Raw genomic sequence first — 27,768 nt, forward strand, 5'->3', positions numbered from 1 at the left:
GACGCCGGAGACAAGGTAAGGGGGGAGGCGCAGGCAGGGTGGGCGCAAGGGGGAAAAAGTTTGTGCACCCCCTGCTCTATACAATACAACAATATACAGTATTCATGCAACTGCTGACCTGATGCATTAGATACATGTGACATTCTAAACGTCTCGTGATATTCATATGAATACATAGTGCATCTCTTTATATAATTCTGCGTAAGGTCAGGAGTTTGTATGGGTTTCACCCGGCCGTTGCATTTTAGTTGTATGTATATATGTATGTCTTTATTTTATATATAGCGCCATTTAATTACATAGCGCTTCACAGCAGTAATACGCGTGACAATCCTATAACTAGCAAATAATACAAATAACACATAATGGGGAAGAAGCGCTTTCAGACATAAAAGTGACACTTAGGAAAAGGAGTCCCTGCCCCGAGAGAGCTTACAATCTAATTGGTAGGTAGGAACGTACAGAGACAGTAGGAGGGCGTTCTAGTAAGTGCGTCTGCAGGGGACCAAGGTCGATGTATGAAGTGTAAAGTATCTGCCACGGAGCTTCCCATATGCTTCGTTAAGGAGGTGGATTTTAAAAAGGGTCTTAAAGGTGGATTGGCGACGTAATATTTCTGTGGATAAAGTATTTTCTATAGCTGGTCTGTTTTAGGTTACAATGTATGGACAACAACAATGTACTCAGCACTTTACAGTAGAAAGCAATGTGGCACTCGCTTATTCCAGGGCATACGGCATACGTAGAAGTTGGCAGGCACTTCTGTGGCGGCGAAGCTCTCCAGTGCCTTGTAAAGAATATTATTTCTACATCCGTGCCGGAGACCTTTGGAACTTCGTATGTGCCAGTACATGCTCCCCTGGAAGTGGGTGTGATCTCGTCAGGCTGGGAAGTCCCTGGGAAGGGCGGGATCTTGTAAGCTATGAAATTGAGTATCAGCAAAAAAGACAGGAGTCTCGCTGTCAGAATACACTTTACTTCCTCTTCTATTCTCTCTCTACCTGGTGCCTCATACTTTCTGTCCCTGCTGTCTTCTACGCTGTCCCAGCCTCCAACCATGAGTGGCTACAACACCAGCATGAGGGTGAAGTTGCCCATGTTCTGCTTGTTCTTACAAGCGGTCACCATCCTACTCTTTGCTGTCTTTGTGAGATATGACCGGGAGACCGATGCCAGGGAATGGCACGACGAAATGAAGAGCCACAACATATCCAACATAGATAACGATTTTTACTTCCGCTACGCCAGTGAGTATGCCTGCTCCCATTCTATCCGTGCCAAGCAGAGCTCGAGGCTCCGTGACGCCCGTGTTTATAATCTGGTACTCCGAGGCGTGTTACTCTCGCCCGTGCTTCACTACACTTGGCATGCTCTTCATTCCTACTCTGGTAATGTGAAGTGAGAGGAGAGGTGACTCTCTCCCGTGTAACGTCCTGTGTCACAGGTTTCTGTGTTGGTGGAATGGATTGTGTGATGTTTAAGAGCGGGGACAGATGTGGGGGATTACACTGTTCTACATAGCAGCTGGGGTCCAAACACCCTAATGGGTGAGATTCACGAGCCCTGGACTCCCCATCCCCCCCCCCAAAAAAATTATTGTTTCATGAAATGTGTGAGTCTTTTTTAAGGCTATATAACCTGTTTAGCTATTGTTGGTGAACATTGTACGTCAAAAACATGTTATTTTATATTTAGAATCCAATTCTGCCTTTATATCTGCTTCAATCGGAATATACAACATTGACATTTTCCCATAGTTACAATATAGTACTACTGTATGTCTGGAAAAAGTTATCCCTGGTGAATTAAAGGGTCTGACAGTGCGGCTCGTGGTATAATGACTGAATATACTGCAGGGGTTTTGGAACAAGATAAAAGGGACGTCCTCTTCCAGGAGTGACCTATATTCAGAACTGTATCTCCCATTCTTGGCAGGGTAGAACAACCCAGTGTTTGTTTACTAATTAAAGAATGTGTTATTGCTAAAGGCTGAAAGAGTAACTCGGTTGGGATATCACTGCCTTTGTAGTGGGTTCACCTGGTTCAAATCCCGGTGTCAGCTCCTTGTGACCTTGGGTTGCCACTTAACCTCACTGTGCCTCAGGCCCCACAATTAGATTGTAAACTCTATGCGACAGGGGCTCGCAAAATCCTACGCACTGCTCTGTGTATACTGTCAGCTCTGTATAACAAAACAAATATATTATTAAGGACTTATAATAAAATATAGGGTGTCCTTATAAATGAATTATTAGTCCTCCTACACATGGTGCTGCATGGTTGTCACACCAATTAGTGTGTAATGACATTAATCTTAAATCACACAAATAATACAGGAGTCTCCCACTGTACAACGGGAGCTGCATAAGTATGTCTGACACCTGCAGGGAGAGGCAGGGGAGTCTCATAAACAGTTTAATACTCCCAGACACTCAGGGGTTAGTAGCAATTAAATGGAAAGCTATTACATCATCTGCAACAGGGAAAGTGTCTGCAACACACACATGTAAACAGTCAGTGCATCCCCGGAATCAGTGCATCCCCGGAATCAGTGCATCCCCAGAATCAGTGCATCCCCGGAATCACTGCATCCCCGGAATCACTGCATCCCCTGAATCAGTGCATACCCGGAATCACTGCATCCCCGGAATCACTGCATCCCCGGAATCAGTGCATCCCCGGAATCAGTGCATCCCTGGAATCAGTGCATTCCCGGAATCAGTGCATTCCCGGAATCAGTGCATCCCCGGAATCAGTGCATCCCCGGAATCAGTGCATCCCCGGAATCAGTGCATCCACGGAATCAGTGCATCCCCGGAATCACTGCATCCCCGGAATCAGTGCATCCCCGGAATCAGTGCATCCCTGGAATCAGTGCATTCCCGGAATCAGTGCATTCCCGGAATCAGTGCATCCCCGGAATCACTGCATCCCCGGAATCAGTGCATTCCCGGAATCAGTGCATCCCCGGAATCACTGCATCCCCGGAATCAGTGCATCCCCGGAATTAGGTATTTCCTTAGAATTAGGAAAATCCCAGTCCGTATAGTGGTCTTGCCTCTTTGTGGCGAAGGGAAATATGTGTAACCCCCTCCTTAAAGCTACAATTCAAGCGGCCCCTTTTTCTTCATTTTTTTATACATAGGATTGGAGCAGGGATTCTCAGGAGCTGAACCCCATTAGTTTCAGCTCTGGGGACCCCTGCTTCCGAAGATACTTACCTCCGTAGGGGTTGCCGGTGCGGCTCAGCTAAGTGGTTCGTGTAATGGCGGCATTTCAGAGCTTCCGTGTACTGCAGGCCAATAGGAAGCAGTGATGTCATTCCGGTGCGGCTTCCTATTGGCCCATGTGACGCAGGAGCTTTAAACTTCGCCAAGATACCGGCTGGAATTAACGGGGTTCGGCTCCGGAAACCCCCTGCTTCAATCCTACATAAATGAAAGAAAGAAAGTCTGCTTGTATTGCTCCTTTAAACTTATCATGACATGTTATTGTGTCACCTGCACCTCGGTTACCTGCTCACACTACAGGTTTTTGTATTGGTAGAGGGGGGTAGGGGAACATGGCATTTCAATGAATTGCAAGAATATTTGGGGGTCTTTTGCCAGGATTGGATCTGGGGTTGAGTGTCATCGACTTTTATTGCAGACTAACGCTGGATCAATCTCTGGTACCCCTTGATAGAGCTAAGTGAACCCCCCCCCCACCCATTTTGTTCTCTTAGTCAGGAATACTCAACTCCAGTCCTCAAGACCACCCAGCAGGTCAGGTTTTCAGGATATCCCTGCTTCAGCACAGGTGTCACAATCAGTCCCTGCTTCAGCGCAGGTGGTTCAATCCGTCCCTACTTCAGTACAGATGGCTCAAGCAGTCCCTGAGCCGCTTGTGCTGAAGCAGGGATATCCTTAAAACCTGACCTGTTTGGGGTTGGGGGTCTTGAGGACGGAGTTGAGCGCCCATTCTCTAAGTAAAACCAGCTGATTTTTAGGTAAGTCTGAACTAGTGCTGCCATAATTACAATTACTATGTGTTGCAAGGTAGAAATGCTTTTACATATGTAGTAGGCCAATCTGGCAGAATAACTCCCTTCAGTGCGCGCTTTAAACTCATTTACTGCATTTGCCCCAACCTTCTCTGCCGGGAAGCTGCCCCATGCATCCACTGCTCTTCTGATTGTAAATAAGCGAAAGAACACACGCCTATCCCCAGGATTACCTTTCAGCAGGATGTAAGAGTATAGCATGTATGCTTAGCTGTCAGAGAGCCTCTCCGCCCACCAATAACAACTGGGAGATTTCACTGACTCAAGCTAATCGCAGGTATGTGCTGCAGAGGGAACTGGAAAAACTTGATCTGTGATAGAGTAAGGAGGAGAGACGGAGAAGCATCGGGCGGCCACAGTCATGTGATATATAGTCTTAGCTGCTAAAGGGGTCAGGAATACATTACTATGGCCGCAGCCCCCATGCAGGGCCCCACCGATAGCTTTCCCGGGGCCCCGAACTAGAGTTTCCACCATTTCCGCCCCTCTCCCCACTGTGTCGGCAGCCTTGCGAGACCCCCTCTTTTCAGATACCTTGCTCTCTCACCCCTCTATTTCTATCCTCCTTCTCAAACTCCCTCTTCCTTTCCCTCCCCCCATGTATTTATTACCCCTCCTCTCTCTCACTCTGCCTCTCACTCACCCCCTTCCACCTCTTCCCTGCCCTTTCTTAAACCTCCCACTTCTCACTCGTCCCACCTACCACCCTCATTCCCCCCCCATCTCACACTCAATAAACCACTCTCCCCACACTCAAAAAACAGTCCTCATACTCAATGACCCCTTCCCCACACTCAATAATTCCCCCTCAACAGACTCAATAACCCTCCTCCCCACACTCAACCACAATAACCACACTCCTCACACGCAATAACCATCCCTCCTCACACGCAATAACCCTCCCTCCTCACACCCAATAACCCCCACTTCTCACACCCAATAACCCCCACTTCTCACACCCAATAACCCCAACTGACACCCAATAACCCCCCTCCCAACATACAATAAACCCACCCAGTCCCTAATGCAAATATACACACAATAACCTCCCCAATACACACAATAACCCCCATCCCCTAATACACACACAAACAATAACCTCCCCATCCTGCAATATACACACAATAACCCCCTATCACCCAATGCACACAGACACAATAACCCCCCAAATACACACACAAACACAACCTTCCCCCTTCCTTCTAGCAGCAGCGTTAAGGATAGATTGTAGGGGAGACAGGTGAGAGCCAGGAAGGCCGGACAGTAGAAGGTTACAATAGTCAAGACGGGAGAGAATGAGGACCTGTGTTAAGAGTTTTCTCAGTAGAGCAACAGTCAGAGGAAAGTATGTATCATTGCAATTTTATGAAGGAAAAATCAGCAGGTTTTAGCTACATCGTGAATGTGGGAGGAGAATGTGAGGGGGGAGTTAAATGTGACATTGGGGCCTTCGTGCTTGTGATACTGGGTGTATGATATATGTACTGCCAACAGTAATGGAGAAGGGGCAGTAGGGCCAGGCTTGGGATGAAGTATGAGGAGCTCCGTCTTTGATATATTAAGCTTGAGTTGGCGGATGGCCATCCAGTGTGATATAGTGGAGAAATATTCAGAAACTTTGGTCTGCACAGCAGGTGTAAGGTCAGGGGTTGAAAGGAAATTTGTGTGTCATCCGCATAGAGGTGATATTTGAACCCAAGAGATGTGATTAGGCCACAAAGAGAGAGTGTGTACAGAGAAAAGAGAAGAGCTCCCAGGACAGAGCCCTGGGGTACCCCCACAGAGAGATCGATAGAGGAGACGGTGTTAGCAAATGAGACACTGAAAGTACAATGGGAGAGGCAAGAAGAAATCCAGAATCAAGCTTTGTTACGGATACTAAGCCTAAGGCCCCGCTCCCAGAGTCAGCGCGCCCGCACTGCAGACAGGCGGGGCGCTGACATACACAGACCGCGATATGCGGTCTGTAGGGAGCGGGAGGTGGGCGGGAGTGGGAGGTTTGACAGGGAGGGGGGGCGTGGCTTGAGCGGAGGGACCCGGGCTGGAGCTGCTGATGGTAAGCAACACACACACAGGCACACACATACACACACACACACACACAGACAGAGGCAGGCACTCACGCACTCATACACACACACACACACACACACACAGAAAGAAGCAGGCACTCACGCACTCAGACACAGACAGGCACGCACGCACTCAGACACACACACAGACAGGCACTCACGCTGCTTTCACTCCACACTCCTCCCCGCTCCCCGAAGCCTCTCCTCCTCCCGAAGCCTCCCCTCCCCATTGGCTCACAATCACAGCACGTTACGCGTCAACGCTAGGGATCACCATTTTCTTGTGTCCCATAGCGGCTGACGCGCCACAGCGTGTAGTGCGCTGTGCCGCCAGGGGGGACCGGGACCAGCTCGGGAGGATTCCCCTGCTGGTGGGGAACTCGCGTGTGGCCGCCCGTGCCAACGAGCGCAGCGGGACCGAGGCCTACGAGTATGGAGAATGGGTCCACAGTATCAAAGGCTGCAGAGAGGTCGAGTAATATAAGCAGGATGTAATGACCTTAGTCTTAGGCAGCATGGAGGTCATTCGTTATTTTAGTGAGGGCTGTTTCAGTGGAGTGAGCAGTGCAGAAGCCAGATTGTAGAGGGTCAAAGAGAGAATAGGTGTTGAGACAATGGAGCAAGCGAGAGAATACAAGGTGTTCAAGGAGTTTAGAGGCAAAAGGCAGGAGGGAGACAGGACAATAGTTAAAGAGACAGGTAGGGTCAAGCTTGGTGTTTTTGAGTAAAGATATAACTGTTGCGTGTTTGTAGGAAGAGGGAAAGGTAGAAGAGCTGAGGGAGGAGTTGAAAATGTATGAGTGTAGGGATTAGTGATGTACCGGGTACCCGGAAATTACCCTGTACACGGCTTACCCGGCGCTTTTTCAGTTACCCAGAAATTACCCAGACCCGGCAGCAGGGGGCTGGGACCAGCACCGGTTCTGAACTGGTGCCGGATAGTTTCAGGGCAGCTAAAAATAGTTCAACACTTACCTGCAGCCGGCGACGGAAGATGAAGAAGACTGGTGAGGAAGACCGCGGTGACATCTGGAAGCAGCAGCAGATGTCCTGGTGCCGGTGGCAGCAGCCGAAGTCCTTGTTCAGCCAGCGGGAGCAGCGGAACACAGCGCACAGCTGATGCCTGTGGGAGCCGGGAAACCATGTGACCAGAGCAGGAGCGTTCCAATTGAACACCCGGGGAGGAGCCGGCTGTCCAATAGAAACGTGGTTCCCCGGCTCCCAACAGCATCAGCTGTGTGTTGTGTTCCTGCTGCTCCTGCTGGCTGAACAAGGACTTCGGCTGCTGCTGCCACCACCACCAGAACGTCTGCTGCAGCTCCCAGATGTCACCGCAGTCCTCCTCGCCCTCCGCAGCGATCTTCCTCACCCTGCAGGTAAGTGCCATCCGGGTAACCGGGTAACCGGTACCCGTCCAGGTAAAACTATTCATTTTGTCCGGATACCCGTTACCTGGTTTTAGGAAAATATATGACCCGGTACAACTTTAGTAGGGATTAGAGTAGGAGTAAGGCCTTTGAGGAAATGGGAGGGAATGGAGTCAAAAGGGCAAGTGGTAGAGGGAGAAGAGATCAGCTGAGACACATCCTCCTCTGTGACAGCGGAAAAAGAGTCAAGGAAGGCAGGAGGAGAGTTAGGAATTGGAGGTGTAGAATATGAGGAGGATACAGAGGGGACGTCTTGCAGAATGGAATCCACTTTTGTCTTGAAATAGTCAAATTCAGTGCAGTGTTGTGTATATCCCTGCAGCCGGCTAGGGGTTACACAAACCTTATGCCCTTTTACCTGAATACAGGTCACAACTGGAAGAAGACGTCCAGTCAGCTTGAGTTTTACCCTGTTCTAAAACCAGTACAATACTTGGTCATTTAAACATATTATTGCTTGTTATTAAAAGTACTATTTGATGCCCTTCTGTTCTCCTCACACACATTTGCAGTGCAGTAAAAGAGGTTTGCAGGGGAACGGGATATGAATGTGTATAGTACACTGAATATCACAAGCAGCTAACATGTTGCACCCTGCAATATATTTCCCTATTCAGTGGCAGACAGACCAGCCATCCAAAATGCCACAGTGTTGCGGGATCTCTCTGCTGGTCATTGTCTGCCCCTTATGCTACTGTCACAATGCTACTGTATCTGTTCCACTCCCGCTACACGATACACACAGGGGAGTTGCAGGGAGACTCTTTGCCTTCTCACCAGCCCCAGTGACAGTTATTATAACATATAATATGCCAGCTGTACCCTTCACCCCCCCTCCTCCCCATCAGAACACGACCTGTACTGGGCATGTTCACTTCCCTGCAGAATGACCTTGCCTGATATGAACTAATGATAAAGAAAAGAGGACATTATGAGTCCCTGCCATGCTTCACATGTTTGTATAATTGAAGCCACAGCATGGTCCAATGGTTTTTATTGTTTTATTTTCCCCTGCAGGGCTGGAGCTGCCTTTTTTGTAGGGGTGAAAACAAATATATTTGTGGGAACTCATTTTGGGCCGTATTTACGAAGCTGTGTATTCCATATAACATCTTCCCGCACAGAAGGACACCTTAGGACCCATTCAAGTTCATTGGCAATAATGTGTCTTCCAGCGATAGCACAATTTTGTGAATAAGGCTATATATATATATATATATACACACACACACACACACACACACACACACACACACACACACACACACACACACACACACACACACACACACACACACACACACACACACTATTGCTTTATAAAAGATCAGTCTGGCTGCTTCGCCAAATTAAGATTTTCTTCATTAAATGGGTGCAAATAAATGTCCCACCTTTCAATATATATCACATAGTCCACAGCATGGTTCTCTTCACAATTTATTCAGAGACAATAGAAAACATATTTTACAGCATAATTTCAGTCAGTTAGAATACTGTAATAATAATAGCATGTTCTTGTATAGTGCTGCTAGTTTTACGTAGCGCTTTACAGAGACATTTTGCTGACACAGCCCCTGCCCCATGGAGCTTACAATCTATGTTTTTGGTGCCTGAGGCACAGAGAGATAAAGTGACTTGCCCAAGGTCACAAGGAGCCGACACCAGGAATTGAACCAGGTGCCAGTCAGTGTCTTCATTCACTGAGCTGTTCCCTCTCCTAGTTACATCCTTTTGGTATATAGAATTTAGTTATAGAATTTAGTTATAGAATGGAGAATCTTTAGCTCCGTTGATCTTAGCTTGGTGGTAAAGGATGCTGAATTCTATACTGTAAATCCCAAATGCAATCTTTATACATTTTTCCTCAAGCAGTCTTAACATAGCAATACCTGTTTTTCTCACTGTCAGCTCAAAATGTTCTTAGTCAATTATCAATGTTTAAACCAATATTCCTCCATTTACTTTGATGTAGAAGAACCTCTGTGTTCTGTCACTAAGTAATTATAGAATTATATATGTTCCTAATCTTTTAAGCCCTCACTCTATTGTATTGTCTTACTAACTATCTAGTTAATTAACTTTAAGAACTCAAACTCTTGCAAATCAACAGGCAAACATTTCTTCACCTGGCTGTCTTCAGACTGATTTAACTTCTTATCTTTATGTAGAGGCAGCTAATCATTTTCCAATATCAATTCTATCATAATACTACATTTCTTATTTTAACTAGTTACATGCTGAATATATGTGTATTTAGAGAATATGGCATAGTTAATATTTAGGATTGAAATTGTCATCTCTTCAATGATTATATGGTATTATTAACCCCGTCAGTGTGTTACAGGATCAGTTGGCATTACAGGGTTTAAACGTGCATTGGTATCCTATCCATCTGTGTATCTCGAGCCGATGAAGGACTCACCTGAATTGTCCGTAGTTCATTAAAAAGTGTTAAATCCCAACGCTGTGTACACTACTGGTTTGTATAAGAACAATTATTATGGAGGGAGTCATTTTACAAAGTTTAGGCTTCCATTCCATATTCAAATGTAGTGGTAATTTATGCCAATCCATATCATATCACAACACTTCCATCACTACATAGATCAAGGGTCTTAAACTCAGTCCTCAAGGGCCAAGTTTTATGGATAGCCCTGCTTCAGCACGTCGAGATCAGATGCATTGTATGGAACCCCAACCCTCTCTAATAGCGAGTCTGAGATCAGATGCATTGTAAGGAACCCCAACCCTCTCAAATAGCGCGTCTGAGATCATATGCATTGTAAGGAACCCCAACCCTCTCTAATAGGCATCTGAGATCAGATGCAGTGTATGGAACCCCAACCCTCTCTAATAGCGAGTCTGAGATCAGATACATTGTAATGAATCCCAACCCTCTCTAATAGCGCGCCTGAGATCTGATGCATTGTAAAGAACCCCAAACCCCTCTAATAGCGCGTCTGAGATCAGATGTATTGTAAAGAACCCAAACCCCCTCTAATAGCGCGTCTGAGATCAGAAGCATTGTAAGGAACCCCAACCCTCTCTAATAGCGTGTCTGAGATCAGATACATTGTACGGTACCCCAACCCTCTCTAATAACGCATTTCCCTTATATACACTAGCCACAAAGAGGCTAGACCACTATATGTACTGTGATATTCCTAATTCTAATGAAATACCCAATTACAGGGATGCACTGATTCCAGGGATGCACTGATTCCGGGGATGCACTGATTCCAGGGATGCACTGATTCCAGGGATGCACTGATTCCAGGGATGCAGCGATTCCGGGGATGCAGTGATTCCGGGGATGCAGTGATTCCGGGGATGCACTGATTCCAGGGATGCACTGATTCCGGGGATGCACTGATTCCGGGGATGCACTGATTCCAGGGATGCACTGATTCCAGGGATGCACTGATTCCAGGGATACACTGCCTGGGTGCATGTGTGTTTGTAGACAGTTTCCCTCTTGCAGATGATGTAATAGCTTTCCATTTAATGGCTACTAATTAACCCCTTAAGTGTCCGGGAGGCTGTTTATGAGACTCCCCTGCCTCTCCCTGCAGGTGTCAGACATACTTATGCTGCTCCTGTTGTACATTGGGAGACGCCTGTGTTATTTGTGACTTAAGATTAAGGTCATTACACACTAATTGGTGTGACAACCATGCAGCACCATGTGTAGGAGGACTAATAATTCATTAGGACACCTTATATTTTATAATTCCTTAATAATATATTTGTTTTGTTATATAGAGCTGACAGTGTACACAGAGCAGTGCGTAGGATTTTGCGAGCCCCTGTCGCATAGAGCTTACAATCTAATTGTGGGGCCTGAGTCGGTCTACCCTGCCAAGAATGGGAGATACAGTTCTGAATATAGGTCACACCTGGAAGAGGACGTCCCTTTTATCTTGTTCCAAACCCCTGCAGTATATTCAGTCATTATACCACGAGCCGCACTGTCAGACCCCTTACTTCATCAGGGGCCTGCACAAATACAGTATCACTGCACCTCTACCAAGCCTCACAAGTCTCAGGGCTTTGGGGGAGAGGGGTGAGAATTATCACCCCCTCTACTCTGTATGTAAAATAAGTCTAGAGCAGGGGTGGGTAACTCCAGTCCTCAAGGGCCACCAACAGCTCAGGTTTACAGGATATCCCTGCTTTAGCACAGGTGGCTCAATCAGTGGCTCAGTCTTTGACTGAGCCACTGATTGAGCCACCTGTGCTGAAGCAGGGATATCCATAAAAGCTGGCCTCTTGGTGGCCCTTGAGGACTGAGTTTGAGACCCCTGACATTGATGTCCTGGTGTACTAAGACATGGACTCCTGCGTTACAGGTTTTCAGGATGTTCACACCATGATCTTCATTGGCTTTGGGTTTCTGATGACCTTCCTGAAATGCTACGGGTTCAGCAGCGTGGCGTTCAACTTCCTGATCGCCGCCTTTGGTCTCCAGTGGTCCACCCTGATCCAGGGATTTTTCCATGGCTTCCATGATGGCAAGATCCACATCGGGATAGAAAGGTGAGTGAGTGAAGGAAGAGGAGACAGACGCAGGGGCCTATTCAGGTGGCTTAGAAAAGCGAGTTATCGACAGTTTTGAGCACTTCTCAAGTGAGTTAAGCTCCAATAACATGGCAAACTCGCTCGAAAATGGCGTGCAGCCAGGCAGCGGGACCGCAGCCTAAGAGCTGTGCAGGGAGACTCAGCTCTCTCTGTGCAGGGAGATCGCCCGTAAGAGCTGTGCAGGGAGATGCAGCTTCTCTCTGTGCAGGGAGATCGCCTGTAAGAGCTGTGCAGGGAGACACAGCTGTCTCTGTGCAGGGAGATCGCCTGTAAGAGCTGTGCAGGGAGACGCAGCTCTCTCTGTGCAGGGAGATCGCCTGTAAGAGCTGTGCAGGGAGACGCAGCTCTCTGTGCAGGGAGATCGCCTGTAAGAGCTGTGCAGGGAGACGCAGCTCTCTCTGTGCAGGGAGATCGCCTGTAAGAGCTGTGCAGGGAGACGCAGCTCTCTCTGTGCAGGGAGATCGTCTGTAAGAGCTGTGCAGTGAGATGCAGCTTCTCTCTGTGCAGGGAGATCGCCTGTAAGAGCTGTGCAGGGAGACGCAGCTCTCTCTGTGCAGGGAGATCGCCTGTAAGAGCTGTGCAGGGAGACGCAGCTCTTTCTGTGCAGGGAGATCGCCTGTAAGAGCTGTGCAGGGAGACGCAGCTCTCTCTGTGCAGGGAGATCGCCTGTAAGAGCTGTGCAGGGAGACGCAGCTCTCTCTGTGCAGGGAGATCGCCTGTAAGAGCTGTGCAGGGAGACGCAGCTCTCTCTGTGCAGGGAGATCGCCTGTAAGAGCTGTGCAGGGAGACGCAGCTCTCTCTGTGCAGGGAGATCGTCTGTAAGAGCTGTGCAGGGAGACGCAGCTTCTCTCTGTGCATGGAGATCGCCTGTAAGAGCTGTGCAGGGAGACGCAGCTCTCTCTGTGCAGGGAGATCGCCTGTAAGAGCTGTGCAGGGAGACACAGCTCTCTGTGTACAGGGAGATCGCATGTAAGAGCTGTGCAGGGAAACGCAGCTTCTCTCTGTGCATGGAGATCGCCTGTAAGAGCTGTGCAGGGAGACTCAGCTCTCTCTGTGCAGGGAGATCGCCTGTAAGAGCTGTGCAGGGAGACACAGCTCTCTGTGTACAGGGAGATCGCATGTAAGAGCTGTGCAGGGAAACGCAGCTTCTCTCTCTGTGCAGGGAGATCGCCTGTAAGAGCTGTGCAGGGAGAGGCAGCTCTCTCTGTGCAGGGAGATCGCCTGTAAGAGCTGTGCAGGGAGAGGTAGCTTCTCTCTCTGTGCAGGGAGATCGCCAGTAAGAGCTGTGCAGGGAGATCGCACGGGCAGAACTTAGAAAAAGACAGAGCTGAAGACACTGCTATCCCGAGCGGTATTGGCATTTTCCTACCTCACGGTCTCTGACTTGTGATAACTCTTTTGAGAATAGCGTGATAACACAGTCAGACCGCGAGGTAAGCCATGCCAAACCCTGCGACATGGCAGTGATTTTATCCAAGCTACCTGAACGGGCCCCACACGCTGGTATATTGTGCATGTTTGCTCTGCCTTGTAACTGTGCCCGAATGCCTCTCTCTTTTCTTAACTCATATGTTGCAGTCTGGAAGAGCAGAGAAATAACCACCCTGACAAACTTACACTGTAGCATTGTCGATACCTTTTTTTTAACATGTTTCTAACTGTAAATTGTAATGTCAACTATATGTCGTGCCCAGGATATTCTTGAAAACGAGAGGTAACGCCCAATGTACGGGGCCGACTATTTTTACAGTATGCTATTATTTATAAATGGATTGAAGAATATCCGGCCGTCCACAGAATTATTGACCCTTGTGCTTGCCCCCCCTCCCCCCCCCCCGGGGGGGCAGTGAAAGGGTTATCCATGAAGTGGTCTGCGATACTAAATAGTTGTAGCCTCCCTGGCAGTACGGAGGAACAGTTGCTAATGATCTTGTCAGAGTTTATGCTGCAAAAACATTTCCGTTGAGTGAGTTTTTTGAGTCGGATCTAGAGTAGGGGTGGCCAACTCCAGTCCTAAAGGGCCACCAACAGGTCAGGTTTTCAGGATATCCCTGCTTCAGCACAGGTGACTCAATCAGGAGCCTCAGATTTAGTCACCAGTGCTGAAGCAGGGATATCCTGACGACCTGACCCCTTGGTGGCCCTTGAGGACTGGAGCCCTTGACTGAGCCACCTGTGCTGAAGCAGGGATATAATGAAAACCAACCTGTTGGTGGCCTTTGAGGACAGGAGTTGGCCACCCGTGCCCCAGAGTTTGGGTAATGAAAAAATACTCGCTGGGTTGTTTTTTTGTGCAATGGCTGGTTTCCAGCTCACGTGTATACCGGACAAGCAGATAGCTGAACGGTCAGTGATTTTCCAATTACCTTTAGGACACAGGGCAAATTATTTTCAATGCAACGTTTAGCTAAGTCCTCTTACACAATGTGCATGAATAAAGATACTCCATTTACATCAGCCTTTGATCTGCATTTCATAATGACACAGATAACCCAACAGATACAAATTTTAAAAAAAACCCTGACTTGTCCAATTTACCCTTTCACTTCTGGAATGTTTTTCAGTGCTGGGTATAAACCACTGTGCAATGGCTGGCTTACTTTATATTCATTTAACTGGGGCTTAAAACTTCCCTGATAAGGACAAAACAACTTCACAGCACAATGTGCCGTCTCTTGTCTGTAACCCAAGAAGGTTATTCCTTTAATTCAGGGACGGCCAAGTCCAGTCCTCAAGGGCCACCAACAGGCCAGGTACCCCTGCTTCAGCACAGGTGGCTCAATTAGTGGCTCGGTCAGTGGTTGATCCATCTGTGCTGAAGCAGGGATACTTACTAATACCTGGCCTGCTGGTGGCCCTTGAGGACTGGATATGACCACCCCTGCTTTAATATGTTACCCTTCCTGAGTGGCTGTTCCATGCATCCACTGGCCTTTCAATGTGAGAGTGCAGTGTTGACCTTCATAGACTTTCATTATGTCACCTTTCTAAAACTCCAGCCTGTGCTAGCATGTCACATGGCTCAGTGTTGTGTTCTAGATTAAACATGCACATACATAGGACTGTCACTAGTAGAGGTGCATTACAAAACGTGTTAAATATACGTTATAAATGATATCTTTATATATAAATGTCCCTAGATGGAAGGGCCAGTGGCGGATTAAGACCCTCTGAGGCCCCTAGGCACAAAGACGTTGGGTGCCTTTCCTCGAGGCGGCTATCGTGTAGCGGCGTGGTGCCATGACGTTGTAGCATCATGTGACGTCGCGTTGTCATGACAACGTATCGCCATGGTGTCATTTGACACCGGGTCTCCATGACAACGCGACGCTGACAAGAGGAGGGAGAGTCTGGCAGACAGTAACCGCCGGGCTGCTGCATGGGGAGCTGGGAGTCAGCACCGGCCCATCGCAACCTACAGGGGGCCCCCTAACATGGGGGGCAGCTAGTGTGTCTAGAGGGTAATCCGGCACTGGCAAGAGCTCCTGATACCAATGAAGAAAACATTTCTTTCAGTTTCACCACTCTAATACCATCACATTTCATCCATTTAAAGGGATCACAACCTGCAGACAAGTCTGGGGTACTATGAATAAATGCAGCTATTAGGATGCACTATTAAATTATAGTTCACCAGTATTTTTCTTGCTTTAATTAACCTTCTGTATTGCTTGTGTTGTTTGAATGACCCTATCACTTACCCACTGTCCCTGTTTCATTCACAATACAGCATGATCAATGCAGATTTCTGCACCGGAGCAGTGCTTATCTCCTTTGGGGCAGTTCTGGGGAAAGCTAGCCCTGTCCAACTGATCGTGATGACCCTGTTTGAAGTGACGCTCTTTGGCATTAATGAGTACATCATTCTCAGTCTTATCGGGGTAGGTCTTGCATCAAGGGCCGTGGGGTTTCCGATGCCTCGGACTGCAACAGGTTGAGAAAAGTGGACCACAGATATTTTTCGTGGGGGGACAGAGTTCCTGCACCTATTTTCCATTCCCAGCACCTTTGTTTAGGGTTCAAGCTCCCATGAAATGATTATGAAATAATTAGGAATGGGGCTGGAATACAAACGGCAAGGGGACATATTCTTTGGAATGGGATATTTGGTCAAGGCCATTTCGCCGTGACCAACTGGCCGCCGGCGATTGGCCACAGACAGACCCTCCACCACAGCCGATCTGCCACTGGAAACTGAGCGGCCACTCACTTTTAACATAAGGTAAGTTTTAGGGGTTTTAGCAGCTAGGGTAGGGGTTAACTTAAGGGATTTTAGGGTAAGGGGTTAAGGGTTTTAGAGTAGGGGGTAGCATTAGTATTAGGGGTTAACAGTAGGGTGTTTCATGGTAAGGGTTAAGGTTAGCTACTTACTTTAGTAGTGAAGCGGCCGGCGGCTGAGTCTCCCGATGGCGAGGTGAGTTGTGGCCAAATGCCAGCGGTCTTTGCTCATTGCGAAACAGCCGTGACCAAGTGTTCCAGACCATACATTCTTTGTCTATTTCTTTCTTTAATGCTACATTCTTTATTGTAGTTTAGATATAATGTAATTTGTCTGTTCTTTGGGTTATTGTTACCACTTTGGGGATAGTGTTACCCTCCAGCTCTCAGCTATGCTCCCGGCTGCCGTTTTAATGGTGAAGATTCAACAAATACGGGCGCTAATATCTCTAAAATGGCAGTCTCCGGGGTTAGTGCATTCTGCTGGCTCTAGAACCGTTAGTGCATTCTACTGGCTCTAGAACCCGAATGGACTGTTCTTCATTTGTGTCCTTTTCACTCTTCTCAGGCTAAGGACGCAGGAGGATCCATGACTATCCATACTTTTGGTGCATATTTTGGGTTGGTCGTTTCCCGGGTGCTTTACAGACCAAACCTGAAGAAGAGCGAGCACAAGGAGGGCTCTGTGTATCACTCGGACCTCTTTGCAATGATAGGTACGGAAACAAAGTTTCAGGGATGTTCTTTCACTTGTAAGGCAGATAATGACTGATCCGGTGCGATACCAGGCTTCGGTGGTTGGTGAATATCCCTCCTATGTGTGATATTAGTGATATTAAGTCTAATGCGAGGGTTAGGATGCCAGTTAGCATTATGTCGATGCTAGAGTTATGAAATGTAAAGGTATTGTAAAGTGTGGGTGAGTTTTCTAAAAAGTATGGATTTTGTTAGCCTGATGCGTTAAAGCGTGGGCTAAAAACGTGACCACGAAAACAGTAATCGTCTGATTGTTCAATGAAAAAAGAACGTTTCACGATATTTGCCATTGACAATCGATTGTATTGGCCAAAAAAATGATGAGGTTCCCGAAAGATTTGGTATTTCTAATTGTAATATATACATACACACACAGAGGTATAGTGGCTTTGCACTAAAAATGGCGTCCTGCCTGAGTGCAAACCGTAAAGTACTGGAATGCGGGAAAAGATAGCGAGCACAGTTCCAAAGTGGGGGGGAACAGCCTCAGGCGAGGAGAATCCGGCGTGTGCAGCCGACACAACATAGACCAACAAATTCTTCAAATGCAGGTCTCCTCTAGGACAGAGATACAAAGTAGAGCTCTACTCACAAGTTCATAATGCAATTCTTAATTTACTGTGACAGCCAAGAAAAGAGGAGGGACCACGTTTCAGGTCCCAGATGGACTTTTCATCGGGTCTGATGAAAGATAGAGAGCAGCCAATCCAGGACTTAAGATAAATGAAAATAGTTTATAACAAAACAATCAACATTTCGGCTCACCGCGGGAGCTTGACCAAGGTTCCTGCGGTGAGCCGAAACGATGATTGTTTTGGTAATAAACTATTTTCATTTTTCTTAAGTCCTGGTGTGCCTGCTCTCTATCTCTTCCTATATATAGCGATATCATAACAATTACTCATACGCGTACGTCCTGGGCACAGAGTTATGAGAACAATACAGGGTTATATTAAATGAACCGAGGTTATACATTAAATATACAGATATTTCATGGTCAGTTACAGATAATGTATGATTATGGGCCGATGTAACAGTTACAGACAAGGTTAAAATTGTGTTAGAAGAGGTAGGATAAGCCTGCAATGCACTGTATTAGGAGAAGTAGGATAGGCCTGCAATGTGCTGTGTTAGGAGAGGTATGATAGGCCTGCAATGTGCTGTGTTAGGAGAGGTATGATAGGCCTGCAATGTGCTGTGTTAGGAGAGGTATGATAGGCCTGCAATGGTGTTAGAAGAGGTAGTCTGTACGTAATTATAGTCCATTGGCTATGTGAACTGATGACTCAAGATCAATAGCATGTAACTTATGTAGCATAGCATGTAACTTGTGTAGCATAGCATGTAAATTATGTAGCAAATAAATGCCATAGTCAGATTGGTTATGTTGTGAATAACACTACGGGATGGCACATATTGCCCCTTTGGCCTTTGTTGAGCAGGGTATGCACCACATGCTATAGGGTCTTTCACTATGAGATTATGTTTTCTTGTAAAAAACAGGGACTATTTATTTGTGGATGTTCTGGCCGAGCTTCAACTCTGCCGTCACAGCTCATGGGGATGACCAGCATCGCACGGTGCTCAACACTTACTACTCCCTGGCTGCCTGCACTTTGGCCACCTTTGCCTTCTCAGCTCTGCTGAACGGGGAAGGGAAACTGGACATGGTAAGCAAGCATGAACCTGTTTCCGGGTGGAAGTCACAGGTGAACAAGGAGTTGTGTATGTGTGGTGCGTCTATAGTGTCCTTATCTCAAAGGTCTACTGTATGATCTATCTTGGGAATGTGTCTTTTGTACTTGGCTTTGGTATGAAAGGAAGCTAAATGTCTATACGAAGCCAGTGATGAGTTAGTAAAAATACATCAACATATATATATATTTCTCTATGTCATTCACTTTCCTTCTACAGACTGTCCACAGCACATACAGTTCAACTGGAAGAGTGTATGGTCTTATGGTTCATGGTCAATCATGCTGTGGTGTATATATCAAGCGTCTTTATTAATGCCTGTGCCTGTGGGGCTTTATGGGGTTACTCAATATACAATATACAGTAGTCCAAAGTGAAAAAACCCCATTGATGTAAATTATAGTTTTCGGACACACATGGCTTGAATTACCGCTTTAGACTATATTGAATTTCCCCCCTAAGTCCTTGTTATCCACTGGCCCGCAGGTTGAATCTCATGGTTAAAGCGATGTTCATTATTAATATGAAGCAGGTTACACAAAGACCCACTTTCTGTCAATTAAAATATATAGGACTTGGACCTCTGGGCATGTCATGGAACATGATTTCATATTCTTCTGTCTCCCTTTGCAGTTTATGGGGTTCATATCTCCCTAGTTTAGCTGCCTGTTATTTACCCTGTCCCAGCAGCTTGCTACATGTGAAAAGGCAACATTTTTGATACACATGTTGTTTACACAGTCATAGTCAGTGAGTTGCTATAGCAACCTCAGCCTTTCTCTCAGAGTGGGCTAGTCTGCCCTCCCCCCTGCCTTGCTGACAGATAGTCTGTCCCCAGACTATTCCTGCTACCCAGATTCCCTCACACTTCCTTTTACTTCCTACATTGGACGAGTGAGTACGTTTTCTGTTACCCCTCTACTGGCAAGGCCTCATCCTTTTCACCTTTCCCTACTATCAAGCACACTTACTATAGAGACATTCTCTCACAACACCATCATCCACAAGTGCCTTTGTGTATCTATGCTTTCCCCAATAAAGTGAAGAAAAGACAAAGAACTTGTTGTGCTTGTAACAGGAATGAGTTGAAACTATCTGGGTCCATTCATACCCTAGATATGACCCTGGGTCCAGAATAGGGCACATGGCAGGAACCCTTCCTACTGTTGGGTTCTGAGATGTGGAACTGAGACTTAAAAAGAAGGGGATTTTGCCCCCTGATTCTTCCCTGAGTCCAGGAAAATAGGAACCAAGGTCCACATCCAAAATCAAAGCCACTATTGTTTATTTATAAAAAATGTTTTACCAGGAAGTAATACATCGCTCGCTTTCAAGTATGTCCTGGGCACAGAGTTATGATCACTGATACATGGTTACAAATACATGGTTACATTAGGTGAACAGGGTTATACATTATATACAAGACATTGCATGCACAGCTAAAGATAATATATGTTATAGGCGGATGTAACAGTTACAGACAAGGTTAAAATGTGAGACAGCTTTAGTTTTGAAAGAACCAAGGCCTCATCCGGGGTGCAACCGCATGTGCTGCCGCTCAAGCGCCGTGACGTCAGGCGCTCAGTTTGCCAGGGCGATTTCTGGCAGTTAGTTGCGCGCATGCGGGGGCGTGTCAGGGGGCATGGCCATGACGTCACAGAGCTAGTTCGCCCTCATTGGGCGAACCGCACACGTGACATGGCAGAATCAAGTTTAATTGTCTCTGCAAGCAGCTGAGCGCCAAGCAGCTGAGCGCCGAGCGCTCACGGGCACGTGCGCACGCTCACGCTGGACAGACTCATTGCAGTCATGAGTTTGACCATGTGTCGCATGATGACGCGGAGCCACTCAAACCTTTTAGGAACCTTACTTTTGTCTTTGCCTTGTGACGCTGGGAGAAAGTAGAAACGCAGACACTATAAGGAGATGGCGGATAATAAAGAAATGGACACAATCTTTAGGATTTGCACTGCGAGTGATCATGTGCATGTCATTACCCAGAATCCCTGGCTGCAGTGGAAGCATTGCATGCTAAGAGATAATGGGGAAGGGCAGCGTTGCAGACCTGACCTGTCTGATGAGACGTGAATGAGCTCACAGGTGGTATTTTTATTTGAATACTTTACTAAGCTGATGAAAGTTAACAAAAAAGCTCTTTGAAACCACGCCACCACTGATGCTTTCATACAGTCATAGCGCATAACACCCAGTTATTACAGAGTATCTATTCAAGAAACGGGATGCTCCGTTATGGTGTGTAGCAACTTGTAGATAAGGCATGAAAAGGAGTTCCAGCAACGTCCTTGATACAAATGCGCTCTTTATTCAGTGCTTCATAATCATCAGAACAAAGAATCCATCTGTGGATTATATGCCTTTCTGCAGGTTCACATTCAGAATGCAGCCTTGGCGGGCGGTGTCGCGGTGGGAACGTCTGCGGAGATGATGCTGACCCCTTTCGGGGCTATGATCGCCGGGACTTTGGCTGGCATTATCTCTACGCTTGGATACAAATTCCTCACGGTGTGTTACAAAGCTCACTACCTACTGTATGAGCAGCTCTGCATTCCATTAACTGTGACACTGACAAACAAGTCCATGAACTGCTGTTACATGTTCCTCTTACTGCTCCATACCTTCTGTCACCAATCTTTACCAAGCAAACCGGGTTCCTATCTTCAAGTCTGAAGTCCCAACTCACCTTTCCAGTGCAACATTACAATCGGCAACCTGGCATAATGCAATTTCTCTGAATACATTCCCAATTGCCATGTAACTACTGTCCTTACACCTATCCTATCGTAAGTTTCCCAATGTTCCATTTCGAGTGTAAGCTCTCTGGCGCGAGGATTCTTTTATCCCTGTGTTTACTTGTAATGCCTGCTGCTCCTGTCCCTATTGAGATGTTCCCTGAGGTTGAGTTTCTGTATACTAATTCTGTAACTTGTTCACATATACAGTATATAAGTGAGAACAGTTCTAATAACAGAACCAGTGTTTATGGCTGAAGACTTGAGCAAATTTGTTTCTATGTTTATGCCATACTAAATGCCACTGGAAAACACAAGCAATGTCCCATTATATCAATTAATAATAATTATTGGTTGTATTCTGCGCTAACCAGCTACTCACAGTGTACGCCTAGAGAACAATGTAATAATATACAGGAGAATACAGTTATAACACGGAGATAAGCGTAACAGACATAATATTAGACATGGGATGGTACTGTCCACCATAAACAATTTGCAAGGTACAGTAAAATTAAATATTATTTGGCAAAGTCTCTGCATGACTTCATTATAACAGATTAAAATGAGTTACAATTAATTTACTGCCAAAGATTCAGGCTATTATTCCTACCTTAGGTTCCCCGGAGAGCTGTTTATCAAGTAGAAGTGGTTCCTTGCTGAACGATAAGCAGTAGCCAAGCACACCAAAAAAACAAGAGATCAAGTAAATGCAGAAAAGGTCATTTAATGACTTTTGACTTGATCTCTTGTTTTTTGGTGTGCTTGGCTCCTGCTTATCTACTAATTTTGTTTCCTGACCAGATTCCTGGGTGCCTTAGCACCCGGGTTAACCACACATTAGTCCCCTGCTAGGAACATTCCCAAGTTGCTGCCCCATAAACTCCTTTTTTTGGGTATTCTCCTTGCTGAATGATCCATGAATCAGAGTACACCCCTCCCTTCATGTACTGTAACCTGGTGTACTTACTGTGCTATCTTATTGTCTCATGCAGCCAATTTTGAAAGACAAGTTGAAGATCCAAGACACCTGCGGCGTGCACAACCTCCATGGGATGCCTGGGGTACTGGGGGCGCTCATAGGAGCTCTCGTGGCAAGCTTTGCTATAGCAGATATTTATGGGGAAGGGTACGTCTTACTAGCCCCTATGGAAACCTGCTGACAAATATGTTATCCCGACCTGTTCTTTTATTATAATCCTTCACTTGTCTTTCCTGGAACTAACCTCCCCCCCCCCCCCCTTTTATTTTTGTCTTTTTCAGGATGGAAGATGTTTTTCCACTGATAGCTGAAGGCCACCGCACAGCGCGATCCCAAGCTGTGTACCAAGCGCTGGCCTTGCTAGTGGCTTTGGCTTTTGCCCTGGTTGGAGGAACCCTTGTAGGTGAGTTTCCCTGCACACATACAGCTATATCATATTGTTATTACCATTTATTTTATAACGCACCAATACAGTGGGCAGCGCAGCACAATAGGAGGAGGATGGTAACAATACAATCTCAAACATTAACAAACATTGGCAAGGAGGGCACTGTCCCTGGGAGCTTACAATCTACGAGGAAGGGTAAGTGGAAACATAAGGTACAGGGAAGAAGAAGGTTGGTGTGTCTCAGTTATCTGCTTGTTAATTGAAGGAGTTAGCGTTGGGAGTGTGCGGAGGTAGAGCTGTGAGAGCAGGTAATGTGTGAGGGAGTTGGCGTTGGGGAAGCAGTAAGTGGGAGTGTGCGGAGGTAGAGCTGTGAGAGCAGGTAATGTGTGAGGGAGTTGGGGAAGCAGTAAGTGGGAGTGTGCGGAGGTAGAGCTGTGAGAGCAGGTAATGTGTGAGGGAGTTGGTGTTGGGGAAGCAGTAAGTGGGAGTGTGTGGAGGTAGAGCTGTGATAGTAGGTAATGTGTGAGGGAGTTTGTGTTGGGGAAGCAGTAAGTGGGAGTGTGCGGAGGTAGAGCTGTGAGAGCAGGTAATGTGTGAGGGAGTTGGGGAAGCAGTAAGTGGGAGTGTGCGGAGGTAGAGCTGTGAGAGCAGGTAATGTGTGAGGGAGTTTGTGTTGGGGAAGCAGTAAGTGGAAGTGTGTGAAGGTAGAGCTGTGCTGAAAGCAGGTAATGTGTGAGGGAGTTTGTGTTGGGAAGCAGTAAGTGGAAGTGTGCGGAGGTAGAGCTGTGAGAGCAGGTAATGTGTGAGGGAGTTGGTGTTGGGGAAGCAGTAAGTGGGAGTGTGCGGAGGTAGAGCTGTGAGAGCAGGTAATGTGTGAGGGAGTTGGCGTTGGGGAAGCAGTAAGTGGGAGTGTGCGGAGGTAGAGCTGTGAGAGCAGGTAATGTGTGAGGGAGTTGGTGTTGGGGAAGCAGTAAGTGGGAGTGTGCAGAGGTAGAGCTGTGAGAGCAGGTAATGTGTGAGGGAGTTTGTGTTGAGAAGCAGTAAGTGGAAGTGTGCGGAGGTAGAGCTGTGAGAGCAGGTAATGTGTGAGGGAGTTGGTGTTGGGGAAGCAGTAAGTGGGAGTGTGCGGAGGTAGAGCTGTGAGAGCAGGTAATGTGTGAGGGAGTTGGTGTTGGGGAAGCAGTAAGTGGGAGTGTGGGGAGGTAGAGCTGTGAGAGCAGGTAATGTGTGAGGGAGTTGGTGTTGGGGAAGCAGTAAGTGGGAGTGTGGGGAGGTAGAGCTGTGAAAGCAGGTAATGTGTGAGGGAGTTGGTGTTGGGGAAGCAGTATGTGGGAGTGTGCGGAGGTAGAGCTGTGAGAGCAGGTAATGTGTGAGGGAGTTGGTGTTGGGGAAGCAGTAAGTGGGAGTGTGCGGAGGTAGAGCTGTGAGAGCAGGTAATGTGTGAGGGAGTTGGTGTTGGGGAAGCAGTAAGTGGGAGTGTGCGGAGGTAGAGCTGTGAGAGCAGGTAATGTGTGAGGGAGTTGGTGTTGGGGAAGCAGTAAGTGGGAGTGTGCGGAGGTAGAGCTGTGAGAGCAGGTAATGTGTGAGGGAGTTGGTGTTGGGGAAGCAGTAAGTGGGAGTGTACGGAGGTAGAGCTGTGAGAGCAGGTAATGTGTGAGGGAGTTGGGGAAGCAGTAAGTGGGAGTGTGGGGAGGTAGAGCTGTGAGAGCAGGTAATGTGTGAGGGAGTTGGTGTTGGGGAAGCAGTAAGTGGGAGTGTGCGGAGGTAGAGCTGTGAGAGCAGGTAATGTGTGAGGGAGTTGGGAAGCAGTAAGTGGGAGTGTGGGGAGGTAGAGCTGTGAGAGCAGGTAATGTGTGAGGGAGTTGGCGTTGGGGAAGCAGTAATTGGGAGTGTGGGGAGGTAGAGCTGTGAGAGCAGGTAATGTGTGAGGGAGTTGGTGTTGGGGAAGCAGTAAGTGGGAGTGTGGGGAGGTAGAGCTGTGAGAGCAGGTAATGTGTGAGGGAGTTGGTGTTGGGGAAACAGTAAGTGGGAGTGTGCGGAGGTAGAGTTGTGAGAGCAGGTAATGTGTGGGGGAGTTGGTGTTGGGGAAGCAGTAAGTGGGAGTGTGCGGAGGTAGAGCTGTGAGAGCAGGTAATGTGTGAGGGAGTTGGTGTTGGGGAAGCAGTAAGTGGGAGTGTGCGGAGGTAGAGCTGTGAGAGCAGGTAATGTGTGAGGGAGTTGGTGTTGGGGAAGCAGTAAGTGGGAGTGTGCAGAGGTAGAGCTGTGAGAGCAGGTAATGTGTGAGGGAGTTTGTGTTGGGAAGCAGTAAGTGGAAGTGTGCGGAGGTAGAGCTGTGAGAGCAGGTAATGTGTGAGGGAGTTGGTGTTGGGGAAACAGTAAGTGGGAGTGTGCGGAGGTAGAGCTGTGAGAGCAGGTAATGTGTGAGGGAGTTGGTGTTGGGGAAGCAGTAAGTGGGAGTGTGGGGAGGTAGAGCTGTGAGAGCAGGTAATGTGTGAGGGAGTTGGTGTTGGGGAAGCAGTAAGTGGGAGTGTGGGGAGGTAGAGCTGTGAAAGCAGGTAATGTGTGAGGGAGTTGGTGTTGGGGAAACAGTAAGTGGGAGTGTGGGGAGGTAGAGTTGTGAGAGCAGGTAATGTGTGGGGGAGTTGGTGTTGGGGAAGCAGTATGTGGGAGTGTGCGGAGGTAGAGCTGTGAGAGCAGGTAATGTGTGAGGGAGTTGGTGTTGGGGAAGCAGTAAGTGGGAGTGTGCGGAGGTAGAGCTGTGAGAGCAGGTAATGTGTGAGGGAGTTGGTGTTGGGGAAGCAGTAAGTGGGAGTGTGCGGAGGTAGAGCTGTGAGAGCAGGTAATGTGTGAGGGAGTTGGTGTTGGGGAAGCAGTAAGTGGGAGTGTGCGGAGGTAGAGCTGTGAGAGCAAGTAATGTGTGAGGGAGTTGGTGTTGGGGAAGCAGTAAGTGGGAGTGTGCGGAGGTAGAGCTGTGAGAGCAGGTAATGTGTGAGGGAGTTGGGGAAGCAGTAAGTGGGAGTGTGGGGAGGTAGAGCTGTGAGAGCAGGTAATGTGTGAGGGAGTTGGTGTTGGGGAAGCAGTAAGTGGGAGTGTGCGGAGGTAGAGCTGTGAGAGCAGGTAATGTGTGAGGGAGTTGGGAAGCAGTAAGTGGGAGTGTGGGGAGATAGAGCTGTGAGAGCAGGTAATGTGTGAGGGAGTTGGCGTTGGGGAAGCAGTAATTGGGAGTGTGGGGAGGTAGAGCTGTGAGAGCAGGTAATGTGTGAGGGAGTTGGTGTTGGGGAAGCAGTAAGTGAGAGTGTGCGGAGGTAGAGCTGTGAGAGCAGGTAATGTGTGAGGGAGTTAGTGTTGCAGAAGCAGTAAGTGGGAGTGTGGGGAGGTAGAGCTGTGAGAGCAGGTAATGTGTGAGGGAGTTGGTGTTGGGGAAACAGTAAGTGGAAGTGTGTGGAGGTAGAGCTGTGCTGAAAGCAGGTAATGTGTGAGGGAGTTTGTGTTGGGAAGCAGTAAGTGGAAGTGTGCGGAGGTAGAGCTGTGAGAGCAGGTAATGTGTGAGGGAGTTGGTGTTGGGGAAGCAGTAAGTGGGAGTGTGCGGAGGTAGAGCTGTGAGAGCAGGTAATGTGTGAGGGAGTTGGCGTTGGGGAAGCAGTAAGTGGGAGTGTGCGGAGGTAGAGCTGTGAGAGCAGGTAATGTGTGAGGGAGTTGGTGTTGGGGAAGCAGTAAGTGGGAGTGTGCAGAGGTAGAGCTGTGAGAGCAGGTAATGTGTGAGGGAGTTTGTGTTGAGAAGCAGTAAGTGGAAGTGTGCGTAGGTAGAGCTGTGAGAGCAGGTAATGTGTGAGGGAGTTGGTGTTGGGGAAGCAGTAAGTGGGAGTGTGAGGAGGTAGAGCTGTGAGAGCAGGTAATGTGTGAGGGAGTTGGTGTTGGGGAAGCAGTAAGTGGGAGTGTGGGGAGGTAGAGCTGTGAGAGCAGGTAATGTGTGAGGGAGTTGGTGTTGGGGAAGCAGTAAGTGGGAGTGTGGGGAGGTAGAGCTGTGAAAGCAGGTAATGTGTGAGGGAGTTGGTGTTGGGGAAACAGTAAGTGGGAGTGTGCGGAGGTAGAGTTGTGAGAGCAGGTAATGTGTGGGGGAGTTGGTGTTGGGGAAGCAGTATGTGGGAGTGTGCGGAGGTAGAGCTGTGAGAGCAGGTAATGTGTGAGGGAGTTGGTGTTGGGGAAGCAGTAAGTGGGAGTGTGCGGAGGTAGAGCTGTGAGAGCAGGTAATGTGTGAGGGAGTTGGTGTTGGGGAAGCAGTAAGTGGGAGTGTGCGGAGGTAGAGCTGTGAGAGCAGGTAATGTGTGAGGGAGTTGGTGTTGGGGAAGCAGTAAGTGGGAGTGTGCGGAGGTAGAGCTGTGAGAGCAGGTAATGTGTGAGGGAGTTGGTGTTGGGGAAGCAGTAAGTGGGAGTGTGCGGAGGTAGAGCTGTGAGAGCAGGTAATATGTGAGGGAGTTGGGAAGCAGTAAGTGGGAGTGTGGGGAGGTAGAGCTGTGAGAGCAAGTAATGTGTGAGGGAGTTGGCGTTGGGGAAGCAGTAATTGGGAGTGTGGGGAGGTAGAGCTGTGAGAGCAGGTAATGTGTGAGGGAGTTGGTGTTGGGGAAGCAGTAAGTGGGAGTGTGGGGAGGTAGAGCTGTGAGAGCAGGTAATGTGTGAGGGAGTTGGTGTTGGGGAAACAGTAAGTGGGAGTGTGCGGAGGTAGAGTTGTGAGAGCAGGTAATGTGTGGGGGATTTGGTGTTGGGGAAGCAGTAAGTGGGAGTGTGCGGAGGTAGAGCTGTGAGAGCAGGTAATGTGTGAGGGAGTTGGTGTTGGGGAAGCAGTAAGTGGGAGTGTGCGGA

General features: G+C 47.8%; 1 protein-coding gene across 1 annotated transcript in view; it reads left to right on the top strand.

The window, feature by feature from the left end:
• The first annotated feature begins 928 nt into the window (after positions 1-928).
• RHBG (Rh family B glycoprotein) overlaps positions 929-27,768 on the top strand; it is a 35,416-nt gene continuing 8,576 nt past the window's right edge. The window contains exons 1-8 of the mRNA XM_075607692.1: positions 929-1,247; positions 11,891-12,077; positions 15,850-16,000; positions 16,906-17,053; positions 18,597-18,763; positions 21,174-21,311; positions 22,534-22,667; positions 22,802-22,923. Coding sequence (XP_075463807.1) covers positions 1,058-1,247; positions 11,891-12,077; positions 15,850-16,000; positions 16,906-17,053; positions 18,597-18,763; positions 21,174-21,311; positions 22,534-22,667; positions 22,802-22,923 — 1,237 coding nt within the window. The 5' untranslated portion in view covers positions 929-1,057. The remainder of the gene's footprint in view (positions 1,248-11,890; positions 12,078-15,849; positions 16,001-16,905; positions 17,054-18,596; positions 18,764-21,173; positions 21,312-22,533; positions 22,668-22,801; positions 22,924-27,768) is intronic.

This window comes from Ascaphus truei, chromosome 7 (genome assembly GCF_040206685.1).
Source record: "Ascaphus truei isolate aAscTru1 chromosome 7, aAscTru1.hap1, whole genome shotgun sequence".
Classification (NCBI taxonomy): Eukaryota; Metazoa; Chordata; class Amphibia; order Anura; family Ascaphidae; genus Ascaphus; species Ascaphus truei.